This window comes from Montipora foliosa, chromosome 1 (assembly GCF_036669935.1).
Source record: "Montipora foliosa isolate CH-2021 chromosome 1, ASM3666993v2, whole genome shotgun sequence".
Taxonomy (NCBI): Eukaryota; Metazoa; Cnidaria; class Anthozoa; order Scleractinia; family Acroporidae; genus Montipora; species Montipora foliosa.
Window position 1 is genome coordinate 29,736,759 of NC_090869.1, and position 17,500 is coordinate 29,754,258.

The window sequence follows — 17,500 nt, forward strand, 5'->3', positions numbered from 1 at the left end:
ACTAGGTCTTAATGCCAGCACTTCTCTAAGAAGATCAAGGTCATGGTTTATGTGCCATCTAAACATAGTCTAGAAATGAACAACCATTGTGAGGTTTTTTCTAAGATACTGAAGAGTGAATAGGAGGGTTTCTGAAAACGAACACACTTCTTTGTACTTCTCACAATTAGGTACATTGTTTTGAACCGTAGGTGATCTTATTTTAGTTCTAAGCAAGTTATAGTAATTTTAAAGTAATTTTGTACATGCATGTCACTTGATACATACACAACCGCACTCAAATTCTACATTTTATATCTTAACAACAAGCTACAACAAGTAATTCATTGATACACTAGCTTATTGAAATATCATGGAACTATTTAAAGAAACTTGGCGGGAAGTCCCTCGACCGAAAGCGCGAGGGCACAACAATTGTTATCGCAACCCCGCCATTTGATCGAGGCACATCGCCAAACAATTTTTTTGATTTTCAACTTCATCAGTGACTCCCATGCAAAATTTTTCAATGCTAGTGCTTTTGGGAGACTCGAACGTTGGAGCAATTCACAGAAATCCCCTGAATCCGCCACAAATTGATATCGTTTCAGAGTTCAAACCGCTCATTTGAGATCCAAAATCAATCCAGTTTGAAGCGCTTTCTTTACAGCTAAAATTTAAATTTGGCAAAAATATTTCAACAGACTTGCAATAACATTGCCAAGGAGTCATACAATTCACATTTGCACTTAAAACGTCATAAAAACTTACTCGCTTCTCCATCTTGTCTTACTCGTAATTCGTCTACCCCGGGAAAACGGCTGGGTCTACCGGGTAAGGTCGATGACGTCATTGCAAAATGAAAAAAACATGGTGCTACCCGTTACCCGTACACCGATTTCGGGGTATCTTAAGGTCTCTAATGAGTATTTTGCTGGGTTAGGGATTTGTTAACCCCTCCCCCACCTCACATTATTTCTTAGTACTTTTGTTTTCCTTGGGATTTGATAGAGAGCTTCCTCTTGGGGACCGACGTGTACGGACAGAAGACGTACAATCATGCAGCAGGTTTTAGCCTCTAAAGCCAATTCTTCTGTTATAAAATATGTTACCCAGTATAGGTATTTCTCCGTGTAACTTAGGTCCAGAGGCGTGAAATTAGTCCTGTCTTGTGTTTGTTTACTCGTCTCAGAATACTTGTCTTATCTTCATAAAACTAAAAGATCCTATGCTGTTGTTTTGTCTGCGTTCTGTGCGTTAAAGTGGGTCCATGATCTTATTCCTTATGGTGCACACGGTAATCGGGTTGACACTGCGTTAAATCACAGCCTGGTTCAGGCCAGGAAACGAGCTTTCAGTAGGCCAGTCAACAAAAAGGAGCCCATCACCCCCGACATGATATATCGTATTTATGTTCACTTTGCTCACGAAGGCAGTAATCTTAGGGATTTACGCACAGCTTTACTGTTTGTCTTGGGATTTTATGGTCTCTTTAGGATCAACGAGCTATTGGATGTGCAAGCTTCGGATATTCTACTTCACGACGATCACCCAGAGATTAATGTTAAGAGTAGTAAAACTGAGCAATTTAGGCAAGGTAATATAGTATTTATTGCTAAGAGTGGCGGTGCTACATGTCCTCACTCATTATTGTCTTGATATCTTTCCGCAGCTGGCATTGATCTCAATTCATCAGCTTACATTTTCAGAACCTTTCAACGTCATAGGAAGGACAATTCGTATACTTTAGGTCCCAGGAGGCTCAGCTATACTAGGTGTACAGAATTAGTTAAGGAATCACTTTTGGCTACAGGAGTAAATTCGGTCAGTTTTAGCACTCATAGCCTTAGATCCGGTGGCGCAACGTTTATAGCTGACAATGTACCGAAGTCAGGTTCTTCTGACAGGTTACTCATGGTCCATGGTCGCTGGAAATCAGAAACAGCTAACAATATGTACGTCAAGGATTCCTTAGACAGTAGATTACAATTGACCAGGTTGTTCCCTACCTTTGGTGTAGAAGAAACGTAACTTATTTTGTTTTTTCTTTTTTCCTACTTTATACAGTTATAGCATTTAATGGCATTAAAGCATTGTCGGGCAAGTGCTCTCACTCTGCCTGCCTTATACTTCGTGTCTTTTCCTATGCGTCAGCGTTCTGGAGAAAATATTTTTCCTTCGGATGAACGTAGTGAGGGAGTAGGAAACACATTTTTTTGCTACTAGACAGGTTGTTCGTGGGATGTAAAAACGTCCGACATCGCTTTTCGACTAGTTTCGCAGCAATGTTGCGAGACAAGTTGGACGTTCTTTTCGCTCGTATTACCATAGCTTTACATATGTTTTTTTCCCTGATTTATCTTAGTCGCGCAACGGACTTCGCCAAAAAAGAGAGACTGCTCATAGTCTAAACGAACAGAGCCCTGATTAGTCGTTTTAGGCTAAACGAACAGGAGCATGGGAACAAATCTATTGTAACTAAAACCATCGTTCGTATTAGAAATTTGGATGTACATATACGTTGAAGTGGCACGTTGAACACTTTCGGTGTTCACTACCTAATCGATTTGACCTTAAAACTTTTGTGCAGTCTGCCCTTAGAGCAGGTGGCGAAACGCTCTCGAGATATTAATTTTCTTGGATGAAAATTCCATCAAGAACCTTGCTAAAGTGGATAGAGTAAACAAGGAGAAATGAGTGTACATTTAAGTGTGTACAAATGTTGACCGAATAGAAGTTACCATCATTCTATACAGGCGAATTTGTTAAAGTGCCATTTTACGTTAATTGAAATGCAAATTTCTATTTTATTTAAAGCGTTTTTGAGGTTATTGCTGTTATTGACAGACAATGTTGGTTAAATTCGTAGTAATTTGGTACATTGTATTTATGTGGAATGAATTTATCTGATCCACATGGCCGACCAATAATTTGCACGCACAAATTTGGTGCATTCGAAAAAGTCCACAAAATAACAAATTTTACCGAATTAAAGAAATTATCAGACTGACATTTCCATTTACATAAAAATAGCTAAATAAGTTGGGGAAGGAAAGAATGAATGAATAAATGAACCCACATATAGCTTTAACTTCAATTAAAGTTTTCTTAATATTAAAGAAATTCCTCTGTGAACGTTAAAATTACAGTTATATATTTTACAGTTATTTGCTAAATTTGAAATCCGTTTATACTCCCTCACAGCATTCTTAACTTCATAAATTGTGTTAGTTTCAAGGAGGCTTGAAAGGGTTTCAACACTTCTAAGAAGACTCTATTTACATCAAATGAGGCTAAACAACACTGTATCACACAACAGCAATGTTATGGTACCATATGAAACACTGATCATTTCCAGTTTTTTTTTACCAGGATTTGTAAGTGTGTGCCATCTCTACAGCACTTGAAAATCACTGAATGAAAAAAGCTTTGCAAGTGAATGAAGTTTTAGCTTCCTGGAAAAAAAAAAAAACAGTGTCCGTTAATTGTGGGAATGCTTTAATCTTATTGGCTGTAAATGACGTCAGATACATCTTTAACAGAAACCGTTATTTTTTACAATTTCTAATTCAAATGTGAGAACGCATCTAGCATTTGAATATGGTTCGCATTCTGGAGAACTTACTTTTAGAAGTTATATCGCTATTAAATGATTTACAAACTAGTGCCAGGCAACTCCCAGCAAATGCTTAAGAGAAATTCCAACAGCTCCAGAGCAAGTTGGGAGAGATGACAACGTTTTCTGCGAACGAGGTTGGCAGAACTTCAACCCCACCAGCACCCGTAATCGAGGAAAGTTCCTTAGCTACCATTCCTGTGCATGTGGCCATTGCACAGACGGGGGAAGCTGTGAACAGTGGCTCAATAATGCCAGTTAAGACTTTAATACTTCCAAATCAATAGGTGTAAAAGAATTGAACTTTGAGACAATTGTCTAGTTATTCACTCTTCTCCTAGATGTCACGCCCGTGGAAACAGAGGTTATTGCAGGGGCTCAAACCGGTGGGTTAACATCACAATTTCACACTCATTGTGAACCCTACTATTAGTCTGAAGATGTGCTATCCTTGCTTTTCCGTCCCGTAGCTACCACTCCCATTGCACAGGTGGAGGGTGCCCAAATGAGTACCTGAAGAATGCCTGGTAAGACTTTATACGACCAATAGTACAACATTAACTAAGTTTAATGGAGGGTTTCAAAAGGCGTGTCTGATTTATCTGAGGTGTAAAAGAATTGAACATTGAAACAATTGCCAATTTAAAGGAGCAGTGTCATGGATTTTAGTAAAAATCTGGAAAGCAAAGGAGACCTGTTTACCAATGGCAAACAAAAAATTAATGGCCAAAGTTTCTTCAACACGGCTATTTTAGCTCACAAAAACCATTCTTAAGATTAAAATGAATGCCAATCCATAAGAACTTAGTGTGGCTCATTTTTTCTTTTAAAATTCAATCGATTTGTTTCTCACTGCGGTGATCCAGAAGAAAATTTAAGAATGAAAAAGTTACTGAAAATTAATTTAGTAAATTTACGGTCAAAATAAAAATGATAATTACATGATATTACCCCTTTAACCTCTCTTTTTTTGGCTAGACCTGGTTTCCATGGAGACCGAAGCTGCTGAAGAAGCGCAAAACGGTGAGTTGACAATGCTAGTCATATGCATATACTGTAAATTCCAAATTTAGTCTGAAAAGTGCCTTTGAAATACAAAAGGTAACTAAAGCTTATTTGAAAGTCGTTTGCAGGAAAGAAACGTGGCAAAAACTGATGACGTCATCAAACGTTCCACGGGCAAAAAAATCACAAAATATTAAATATCTTCCAAAAAATGAGACTGGTCTATTTGAAACTAGTAATGTACATCTGCCACTCATACCAAGTTTAAATAATCATCCCTCTCACAATTTCAGAGCTATTCTTGTTTTTATGATTCATCCTCCAGGGGACCCATTGATTACGTCATCAATTTGTTCATTCGCATAACACGAGAAAATCTAAAATCTCCGAAAAAGGAAATGATACGTCAAAATGGAAAATGCCATTCTTAACCATTTTGAAAACAAATTCAAATAGGCAATAATCATTTCTTACTTCATAGACACTTTAATTTTGAGCAATGTCATATGCTACCATGACAACAAGACAGCAACCTAAAAACGCCTAAAAAAGACATCACAGGAGTGAATTCAAAGCCATCTTAATTTGCCATTAGTGAAGGTAGCTGTGAATATGCACCGGATGGTTTTTAATCCACGCTGCTCATTTCTTCCCAAGCAAAACAAGTAAAGGGGCTGTGTCACAAAACATAGTCAAATCCACTTACTGGGAACTGGCAGCTAAATTAAGGAAAATGTAAAATAACAATTTAAAACAATGAAGGAGTGTTTAAGTAAAATACCTCAGTTTATGTCTTAAAATTTGTGTGCTCTGAAGACATTTATTTTTTGTAATGTAGGTTAAAGTTGTCTTGTTTCAAAGTAGTTTCATATCAAGAAGGAGCAATTAAATGCACTACCATGACACAGCCCCTTTGATAAATGGAGGTCACCAAGTGTATTTTTGAGCTATCAGCATTCAAAGACAACTATAATTATTGCGGGCAGCCAGCGGAGCCCGCAATCCTAATCTCAACATTGGTTTCAAACGCATGCGCGGCAGTTATATAGCCTTGCAGTGACTCGAATTTAGCAAAAAAAGTGGACCTTCCAAATATTTGTCCCTAGAGACACTAAAAACCAATGAAATGAAAGGACGTAAGGCGCTTTGACCACGCGAGACAGCAGTAATTTGAGCACAGGCGTCCTGACCGCTAGAAACCAACACCAAGCAGAAGACAATTCTCACCAAAGCATAGCTGTTTCACCTTCCATAGTCCATGATCTTTAATGTAGTTGAAGGGCTCAAATAATATGTAAATTTCGCCTTCTTGAAGCTAAGAATGTCAAGAATCACGTGCAGTTCATGCAGAAGTGGCGGTCCATAAATTGGAATGAACACAACACAATTTTATCACGTGGACGACGTCTATTTCGTCGAAGAATCACGTGCAGCTCATGCATAGCTGGCACGCCGTCCAATCAAAATTGAGCGTGTGAACTTGTGATCGGAACGTTTCCTGTCCGTGTCTGTTGTTGTCGGGTATCGAAATCTTCCGGCCATTGCGAGAGATCTGTGTTCCTCCTTGGCGTTGTTGAACTGTAGAGTAAGAGCTGTGCATCCATTTACCTTGGCGTTGATCCATTGAAGACTTGAACTGTAGAGCGATCAAGAGCTGTGCGTCCATTGACCTTAGAGTGAAACCTTGTCCTATATCTGCAGGTTAGTAAGGTACTTTACCTATTAAGTTTACTGTGAGGTATACAATAACATTTTATGGCTGCTTTTACGTACATAAAGGAAAGCCTTTGATTTTTCGTCGAGCGTTTTTGCATTTTCACACCAGCTGTCACCCACTTCGGTTTGTTTATAAAATATCGGCACATTTTTGCCACAATTATACCATTGAACCACTTTGTCCACCACGAGACAAGTCAACTTTATTGTAACAAGTCAAGCTTAAAACACAGAGCTATCACGGTGAAATCACTGCAAATACAATGTGACCTATCACGATCTGTCACGTGTGAGCGTTCAGTTTCTTTAAGCAGCCAAGCCATAACAATCTAAGTACAGATCTTTCATTGAAACCAGCGTACGTGGTTCCGTTACCTTATGTCAAACCAAAATTGCTAGGTCGTCAGCTTTTTATTACTTCTACAAAACATTCAAAACTTGGTCTTCAAGACATTGCTTTGAAAGCTGTTTTTCTTGTTACTACTTTCGCTCAAAGCTAAATATTTAACTAACACATCCTTTTCTCTATCAGGAAATACTGTAATTCAAAGTACAAACAAAATGTCTTCACCGTCAAGCCCTTCAAAACGCAAAGGTATGTATATCTATAGCATTTCACTTAGTGAGAATTCATGTAATACCATGGCTGCCTTAATCTAATTAATTCCTGAAATACTTTCTCATGAAAGCAATGCGGATCAAATATATTATTATGGTAACCTCCTGTTCTTGAATTCTTACGATATCTATAAACACCTAAAAACGACTACAGTAATCGATTTCTTCATAAAATCCAAACAATTTATTTCTACCTTCATTTTTTTTTCAGAAAGCGACCCAGGATTTATTTCAAACGTCTCTCCAATGAAGAAAGCAAAAAAAGGAACGCAATATTATCATTGCACCCTTCAGACCTCACCCACTAAAGCTTGGAAAGTAGTAGGATTTGATAACGCAACGCATATTCAATGTCAACATTACGAGAAAACTGGCAATCCCGTGAAACTACTGAATGTCAAGGAGGACAATGGGCAATTTCTTGTAAATCAAACCACAACTTTGTCAGATAATGCCACACAAAGTAGCCCCGCAGTTGCTTCAAACATCACGTTGAATCAGCTGCCGACACTTACAAGAAATCAGAAAGTTAATGTCACTGGAATCCTAACTCTTGGCCAAAAGCCGGCCAAAGAAGTGAAAAAAAGAAATAGCGAGAATGGAAAGGTCAAGGAGGATTGCGTTATCGAAGATGCAACCGGTAACACAATCCTCCACATATGGGATGACCTCATAGACAAGGTCCAAAACTCGAAAAGTTACACTTTCAAGAACTTTAGCGTGAAAAACTATTCAGGAAATACTATGCTGGGAACCACAGCATCGACCACCTTTGATGAAGTCCAAACAGAACTCAAACAAGTCAAAGGACCAGATCTTTTAGAAAACAAGGACAAAAAAGTTACAGTCCAAGAATTTAAATTTGTCGACAAATTAAACATTTATTTCCAATGTCAAATAAAGGCTTGCAACAAAAAAATGCCATACGACATCAATGCAAACATCATTAAATGCCCATCATGTGGTGCAACCCAGAAAACAAAAGCATCGAAGAAAGCAATGTCTGCAAGACTATGTGCCGATGTAGATGGAAGGGAAACCTGGTTCACTGCATTCACAGATGTCTTGAAAATCCTAATCGACAACAAGCAAGAATCGAATCTAACGTCAGATCAAATATCAGAAGCACTGCTTTCAGCAGAACATGTCACCATGTTAGTGGATGGATCATCCAATTATGTGAAAAACATTCTGAAGCCTGAATAACTTGAATGAACATAGCAAAAACTAACAATTATGATACAAATGTGACTGCTAAAAGACAGTCTTCACACAAATAAACATTTATTCATCAGTTATAGCTTCAGTTTTAACATGAACGTGAAGTTAATCATACAAGTGACACTGCTAAAAAATTACAATAACAATTAGCATTCCTTAATTATGTTGTAGTTACAGTTTTAACATGACAATTTAGTGCATGTGTTTTCATTGATCTAGGGAAAAAATATTAATTATGTTATAGTTACAGTTTCATCATGAACATTTTAGTGCATGAATGTGCTTTCATTAATCTATTTAGAACAGTTACATACAAATGTGACTAACAAAATAATATGTCGTAACAACTACAACATTGTATTTGTAAATTACTTTGCATTCCAGTTTTTAAATGATCATTAATGAATGCCCTTTCACTCATCTATGCAAAAATAGTTATATACGATACAGTCATTTCCTTTCAGTTTTCTTAACAAACACTTTGTGTTTTTAACAGATATAATTCCAAACAATATTGTGCATTTCTCTTTCCATTACATTTTCAAATAAATCACTGTTCCATTACATCAAATGACCTTGACTAAATCAATATGTCCATTTCCTTTTAATGATCAACAGTGTTTTTATTTACAACGTGAAAAACTAACCATTTTGTCAAACCCAACACAAAATAGAACTAGTGTATAATCAAACTGGTGTTAATCACCCACACTATGCAACCCTTTATTGCCCTGCAAATATAAATGTCCACAATGGAAAAAGAACACAACCCCACTGTTTTACAATGAAATCGTTAACCTCGGTGAAACAAATCATGCATAGCCTCGCCTGCACCTCCTAACTTGTGGTTATTACTAGTTATAGACCTGGGTCTTCTTAAATAGATTGTCTACTGGTCATGGTGTGACCAGTTAGGTACATACATACACATACTATTTGTTAAGGCAGGTCAGTTTGCGGCAACCTGAAGGCTGGTGTGGACCTGCCAAGAACTTAATTAAAATCTATATTTACAAAATCTTAAATGAAAATAATAAAAACTTCTAAAATTTAAAAACTAAAAACATAAAAAATCTGATTGTTTTGATGTTATCAGACAGGCCTCTTTTTCGAATTGACTTTGGTCCAGTATCTTTGAGGCCTGTCTAAGTTTTTGTTTAAAAAGTTGATAGGAGGAAGCCCGTCCTTGATGGCTTCAGGAATTAAATTCCAAACAATGGGCCCTCTATACCTTACACTATTTCTGCCAATGTTGCTATTGTACTGTACATGCGAGAAGTGATTAATACACCTTAAATTATAATTAGTATTAGTGTTGCGTGTTTCGAATAGGGCTGTGAATTGATCAGGTAAACTATTATGATAGACCTGGTATATTATAGAAGCAAGCCTACCCTTGTAAAAATAGACTAGTGGTTTCCATTTTAAAGGTCAAGAACGTCAGTGTCACAAGTTTCGGTAGGGAGTTTGTGCACTAGATTGGCTGCTTTCAGGTGCAAATGTTCCAAAGTATAAAATGCAGATGGTGAGCAAGATCCCCAAACAGCGATGCAGTAAGTGATGCTTGGTACAATTCCTTTGAAATACATTTCTTCCAAGACACTTGAGGGAAGGGCTTTAAACTTTTTCAGGAATTTCAGCTTTTCTCCAAACTTAGTATGCAGTGCTTTAACTTGGGATTTCCAGTTCAGTTTATAGTCGATTTCAAACCCTAAGCCAGTGGATTTAGTGGTGAAGTGAATGTACGAATTTCCGAATATAAGAGGACTTAATGGTCACACTATGGAGCATGTTTTGTTAAGACATAATTGTTGTTTACATGGTACCCTAACATGTAGCTGCTTGGTAATACGGTGTTGCACACAGTCAGTCAAATCAAAATATTTTTTAGAAAGCATCCTTTCCAACACGCATAGCTAATATACAGACTTGTGCATGTTTACCAGTATTTGTTGGATTTTGTTTGCTCACAGTGACTGAAGGCCAAGAAAGCAGACCAGTACGCAAATGCAAAAGAAGGGTAGATTGCAAAACAAGATCTATGGTAAGCCATGACTCTCCAAGCTCCAGCCAAATTGTTTTCAGTATTCTCTGATTTTCTTAATAATGTAAACTTAACTTATTTTCAGGTCAGAATTTGGATGAAACATGTTTGTCCTAGCAATACACACATATTGAACTGTAGTCAATTAAAAATACTTAACCATACAACTTTATATTCATATGGCACACAGTATTTGCAAGCTGATTATAACTTTATTGATCTCTTAAGGAGAATCTTTGCAACAAGGTCATGGTGATGAAGAAGAAACGTTATCACAACAGGACCTGGCCAACTTACATAACACAAAGTACTTAAAAGAACTGTTGGCTAAGGCAAGGTCTGCTTCTATGAAAGCAAAACTTTACCTGGAGTATTTGGAAAACTGCCACTTCAGTGTCGCAGTACACCCAGATTCAATCACACAATTCTCTGAAGGAGACGTGAGGACCCTTGCTGGTATTGAGGAAAATCATGAGCAAGCAACACAGGTACAACAAACAACATACATAGATATACATTAGTTGGCTACTGACAAGTGCAGCTAAGCAGTTAAACCAAGGTCTACAAGACGAAAGACATCGACTCTTGAAGGCAACTTGCACTGTGCCCCTTCGAAAGTAATGTTTTCATACTAATTATACCAAAAAATGTGTAAATGTGATAAATGAAAATATTATATGTTCCACTACTGATCAGGCACCCGCCTAGTTTAGCTTTATATAGCTATTTTGGGTTCCCTTGTTACTAACTTTGTCTGCTCTATGTTATAATATATAGTATTTTATATTCCTTCTGTCTAATTACCGTACGAATAAATAAATTGCTTTTTTTAAGAAGGCTACGGACCCCTTTCAAGTAATCATTTCTATACAGTTACCTTTTTTGCCAATTGTGTTCTATTTAACAATTTCTTCGTCTGCTTTGACTGACAACCACATTCGGTGAATCAAAGGACCAACACAGAAGATGCCTAGCCAATTAACTTGATTTATCACATGTTTTTGAGGGAGGCAACACCACGCAAACAGTCAAACACAAAATCAGTAGCATGGATGTTCAAGAACCATATTTCTAGTTTTGTCCAATAACAATTCCATGCTACAGTTTACGAAAAAAACAACTGCCTCAGATTCCTTTCATTTCCCGAAAATTTTCCGATGGAAGAGGACTGGGACTAGTTGCACACCCATGCACCTTCTGATTGAAGTGATATCCAGAGGAGGTTGGACAGCTGTCACGTGATAAATTTCGACCAATGAGCAGCGTTCATACAGATCTTCATGTCGGACGAAGAGTTCCATGGAGAAACTCAGAAGCCCTCCGTTAATTCGGCATATTGATAATTCACCATAAATGCGCCAGATTAAACATATTGGAGTTGTTTTTCATTGCTATGAAGGCAATTTAAAGGTAAGACGAATTTTAATCGTACATTTTTATAATATTTTACGAAGTCCCACATTGCATTGTTTTGTTGACACGCTTCGAGTGTGCCCTTTTTAGAAATCGATTTCTCGCTTTGTGTTCACTTTAGAGTCTTCAATTATGCAACACTATATAGCATAACTAATAAGTTTTCTATTTTATAGGTGGCCCCCTGCCCCGCAACGGATTTTCAGTTATTGTTGTCGAAATACAGCAAAACGGATTGCAAGATTTGTTGTGTTCGCATGACATAATGGCGGGGAATGTTACCTCTTTTCGAAGAGTACACGGGCAAAAGGTGGCCAGATAAGATCTATCTTTCATGTTTTGCTGAGCTAAATGCTGCTGAAAATGTATGGAAGCTCAAGGAGGCAGCACATATCATCTGATGATGATACGCAAGGGAAGCTCCCAAAACAAGCACCAAGAGTCAGTTCAATCTCGAGGAAAACCCTGTTTCACTCTAAAACCGCAGAACCATTGTTGTGTATGAAGTATTCTTGTTGATCAGTCAATTGTCCCCACAAGAGATAAGAAACAGAAACGTTCATCTTGGTTTGCTGCTCACTTTTTGGCCAGTGCTAAGAAATGTTACTATGCTTAGCTATAACATCACTATCGTTTCATATAATAACATAATGCTGCAGTCCATGGTTTCCAAGAACGTGCCATTTATGGCTGTAACTGCTACAGCAACAAGAAAAATAAAAGACAATCATAATCTCTTTTGATCCTTTAAATTTTCAATCAAAGTAGAGACCATAATTATTGAAGCTTCTTTAGGGAACTATTATGCACCTATCAATGTTAAGCCCCACAGAGGGGGGCGGGAGGTCGGGATTTTGACATTTTCATCTAAAAAAATTCAAATTCCCCAACCCCCCGTACAAAATAATTGGTCAAAATCCCCACCCAGCGGCAAGTGAAGGTGGTAAAATGTCCTTTGTACCATCAAAATCTTTAGCCTGGGGACGTCACATACGATCAAAATCCCTACCATGTGGACAGACCTCACGATCAAACTCGTGTGGTTAGCCCGACCCCCCCTCCCTGGGGCTTAACATTGATAGGTGCATTATTAGTACACAGCTTCATTGAATTGAGCTGCTGAACCAGATGTTACAGATGATCAAAATATGTTGGTCAGTGCAAATAAAGTTTTCTTTACTGATTTTGAATTATCTTAACTCAACCTGTGCTTGATACAAACGACAGTGTTTCAGGAAATTTCTGCCCATAATTTGTTTTCCAGAGTTCTGAGAGCAGACAACATGTTCTCAATTTTGGGACAATATTTCTTTTTGCAACTCTTCCCTAAAAATCTTGCAAAATTAATGCTCCAAACATCGGTACTGCTATAAGTTCTTGCAGAGGAAAACCTGCATGTTTATCTTTCCATAGTCCACTTATGCATGTTATTAAGGGCTTCTCAGTTGCAATGGCATCAAGAACAAGCTTTCCAATGAGGTACATCAGATGGGGAGAGGAAGGAGTGACCTAAGACTGAGTGCAGTAACACAGTGCTTTATTCCATAACTGTCAACTGAGCTGCATTTTGTTTTTCAGGAGATTCAACTTGTCTTTGCCTAATATGTAGCCCTAACAATACACGATATTGTTTTGGTACCATGTATCACTGCAGTGCCATGGTAGATGTCTTATGTAAATAGCCCCCTGAAAAGACATGTGGTTACTAGTATAATGCTAAACCCAGAAAGATTGAAGAAAATAAAAGAGAATGGCGAAACATTGATTTGAGGCCGATATGTTGACCATTTTCAAGTTCCTTGAAATTTCTATACCACCAAAAGCCTAATACCATTCCAAGACAAAATCTCATTGCAGTTAATCCCTGTCCGGCAGGGTTAGTATTTGAATGGGTGAGCTAAAAATATTCGACTTTCTGTGAGAAAAAAAGGACCAAAAGTCCTATTTTAATGCTCAAAAAATGCAAAGCAAGCAAGGTCCAGATTTTGTTAGCCTCCCTTATGGATAACAAAAAATAAATAAATATTGAATGATATACAGTTTTTACACTCTTATAACCTGATGACGTAGTGTGTAGTGCACTGTAAGTGCACTACACACTACGTCTACCACGGAAAGTTAAGTTTCTATGAGACTCATCAAAGTATTTTAATGTACATGTACAATAAAAAAAATGTTCATAGATTTTATACTTATGAATAGTTGATACCAGTAAATTAAACAAAATCAACAGTATTGTTACAGATACAAATAGCGAGTAGTTGTAAGACAATCTTAAGCAATTCTTAATATTATTTCACCGAGCACTGTGGCACCTTGTCATAACATACTTTTCCACTTTTCCTTTCTTAGTATTGAAATTAAAGGGTTATATCCAATTTTTGCACACACAAAAAACCATGATGTGGTGGACAGTTACCTGTATGTCAACAATTTCTCATTTTCAATTAGTGTATGCAATAAACCTGTGAATTCTCTGGCAATGTAACAATGAAACCATCCATTACCATGGTTCAAGTCAATGGCTATGGTATTTTTGTCCATGCCATTAGTTGGCTCTGGTCTCAGCTGCACTTGGACCTGACAGTTTGCTTTTATTTTTCTCTGTGCCATTTTCAAAAATTCCTGTCTTGGCTTGTCGTGGGCGCCACCAACACCTCAAAACACCAACGTGTACAGCACATTTTTATCTCCTGAAATTGCACTACTTCTGAAAGTACTGTCATGTGGGCAATTTGACTATCAGGGGGCTATCTTCACAAGATAAGCAGCATTTCTCTGAACAAGAACCCCCCAAAAACAAATGGCTTGATATCTTATTTCAGAAGGTAAGCATTGGTGACTTATTTTATGTTAAGATATGTTCTGAAACATTACGATACCTGAACTACCTGTCTACCAAGGGCAACTTTCAGTGACATGGTGAACTAAAATTATATTTTTAATTTTAAGGAGAGACTATTTACAGTTTTCCAGTCCATTATGTGACAAACAATAAAACATTTCCTTTTTCATGAATGTCCTCATTTTCCTCTTTGTCATCCTTTAGTGTTTGACCAAAAAATATTCCATGGCCAGCCGTTCCAGGTTTCTGGGAAAGACGAACAGTTGCATCAACATTCATCCTGTCAACATCTAACAATATATGGAGCAACTGACAAAGTTTCCTTTGGAGCTCGATGCGGTTGTGCAATGGCTGTTTCTGAGGAGGATGCTCTCCTGGTCGCTTTCTTGAGGGTCAAACTACAACATGAGAAGAACGATCTCTAAACATGTTGTGCATTAATTAGGCCAGGAAAATCTGTTCTCACACAGTTTAGAACGACGATGGCTCAAGCCTCAAATACAGACAAATTTCCAACAATGCATGATTCTAAAACAAGAAAATTCATACCCTACCTCAAAATCAACACTGGGATTTTAATAGAACTGACGCTGACTTGAGAGCATCTAATTCCTCGCTCAGTTGCAAAATGAACTTTCGTCTTTCAAAAGGAATTTTTTTTTGAACCCATTGATAATCAAAGAGAGCCGGCTTCGAACAGAGAAAGTAAATAAATTGCGCATGTCACAGCAATGTAAGAAGAAGCAACTGGAACTCTTAAATGAAGTTGACTCTGTGGCTATCTATCAATGGCGTCCATATTGATTACAACGGAGATGTGTCTCCCTTGAAGTCTGGAGGCAACTGACTGAAAAATAAAAATTTCCCATGACGCCTTGCACGCTGCTGTCCAACCTCCTCTGAGTGATATCAGATTCCCATTGAAAATTTTACTTCAAAGAACCATCCATGCAACCTTTTTGTAGGGCTCTTGACTAAAAACCTTCCTTATCAACCACTGCCTTTCCCTAGTTAAGTGTCACCCTCCTTAAATTTGTGATTTTTATTGTTACATCCTACAGGTTTTGAAGATACTTAATCCGTCACTTCAACATCGGTTTCAGCTTGCAATCCAGCAATCTGATGCCATTGGTTCATTCCTGTCAGCAGCAATTTCTCAACACCGTAGCATTTCCTCTACAGAGTTTCAAGAGGAGCCAAGGCGTGGTCCACCAAAACTGCCAGTTCTTTTGAGCATTCTTGATACCATCGAGAACCTGTCCATGTCTGCATCAGCTCCACATGATCAAATCCTCCTCTCCAGAACTATTGCTCAATGAACCAATGACCCACTTCTTGAACTCTGATGTCAGAACAGCAGTCAAACATCTAGCAGATCTAGACTGCAGGGCACCAGAGAATATCAGTGATGTGACACACACAGACCAACTTTGTCAGAACCCATACCACACCAATCAGTCAATCCTTGTGATGATGATGGGTTAGTCACCAATATTGACGTCACCCTTGAAAACCCATTGCGTGATGCAGTTTGGACTCGCTTTAATGGTATGTTTGTTCAAAGTGGCAGTGCTCACTTGTGTGAGAAGAAAATTGGTGAAGAATATGAAAGCCCTGTAGACAATTATGGCTGCCCCCTTAAGGAATTCTGGTTCAGATTCATGCATCCCGAAGTAACTGAGGTTGAGATCAATTTCTTGAACCAACTGGAAGCTCTGGTTCCTGCCCAGGTAGAATGCTGCCAACGGCTCATGTCACCATTTTCAGTGACCCAAACAAGCACCACTGAGCCCTTTTTTATGCCCTGCGAGTTGTCACTGGTTTTAGTCATGCTTTCACTAGATTCCACCCAGAGAACCGCTTGCTTGCCCCACAGAAAATTGCAAAGGAAAACAGATTGGGTACTCTGCGGTGTGGAGCAACACGAAAGTGTGTATTTGGTGCTAGGTGCAACAACAAAGAAGACATTGTTTTGCACAATTTGGATGAAAACTCCATGTATGGTTCTTGTGTTGAGAAGAACTTGCCACGGCATGAGAGAGAAGCCTGTAAGAAATTGTGCTCAAACAAGGTCACTAGAGGCGAGGCCAATGACAATTTGACGAAGGCCCTGCCTGGAGGACCATCAGCATGTGGAGTCTGCTTTGACAAAAGGTATGTTTGAGGCTAGCTATTTTGTTGTGTTCTAAGATTCCACAATCCTAACCTTCCTTGGTTCTAAGATAAACCCCCTTTCAAGTTAAAAGTTGTACAGACACTTGTAAACATATTTAAAAACTATTTTATTTAGACTACAGACAAAATGACAACCAATTGTCTCTTCCTTCCCTTGCCGTTCATCACATGATCAGAGCCATGGCACATATACGATTACTAAAACGGGAGAGGCATATCTTTGTGTCAAGCAGAGCAATGTGGTAGGCATCGGTGGAGCATCAACCGGTCTGGGATTGTTCACATTGAATGAAATACCTGCCAACACGTTTGTCTGTGCTTATGTACCCATGGCTACCTTAAGTCCCAATCAACAAGATGGGGATTACACCATGGAATTGACAATTGGGGGTCAACGCATTTCAACTAATGGCCAGGAAAACCCTTTTGAAATTGGTCTGGGACTGTACGTGAATGATGGAACCTTTCCATTCAGTTTAGTGCCTGGAAAATTCTAACGACAGGTAATGGAAAGGATCAATTGTGAATTTGCCAAAAGGGACAGTGAGCTGTGGATAAGATCGACAAAAGCAAGAACTTCTTGTACAGTATGCCCATGACCATTCATACTGGACCTCGATCTTCTCTGCTGAACAACTAGATAGGGTTAAACATGCCCCCACTCAGTATGGTTCCACTATTCATGAGGCAGAAGAAGCCATTTGCCATGTTGAAATTAAGTTTGTGACTTATGAAAAGATGTTGAATTGAAGATATGTTAAAGTACATGTTATTCAATGAAACGGTTATCTCATATGTGAAAAAAAAACAACAGAAATTCCAGCCAGGAATTTGGTCGGTGTCATACCAGCCGCATAGCTGTTAAGTA

The 17,500-nt window shown here is 38.2% G+C and overlaps 1 protein-coding gene and 1 pseudogene across 1 annotated transcript in view; both read right to left on the reverse strand.

Annotated features, from left to right (window-relative positions):
• The window catches only part of LOC137982076 (cingulin-like), a 2,076-nt gene extending 1,314 nt beyond the window's left edge, over positions 1–762 (reverse strand). The window contains exons 1-2 of the mRNA XM_068829120.1: positions 751–762; positions 1–69 (exon numbers count right to left, since the gene is read on the reverse strand). The exon at positions 1–69 is cut by the window's left edge and continues 146 nt beyond it. Coding sequence (XP_068685221.1) covers positions 1–69; positions 751–762 — 81 coding nt within the window. The remainder of the gene's footprint in view (positions 70–750) is intronic.
• The window catches only part of LOC138012563 (uncharacterized), a 583,226-nt pseudogene that overhangs the window by 497,010 nt on the left and 68,716 nt on the right, over positions 1–17,500 (reverse strand).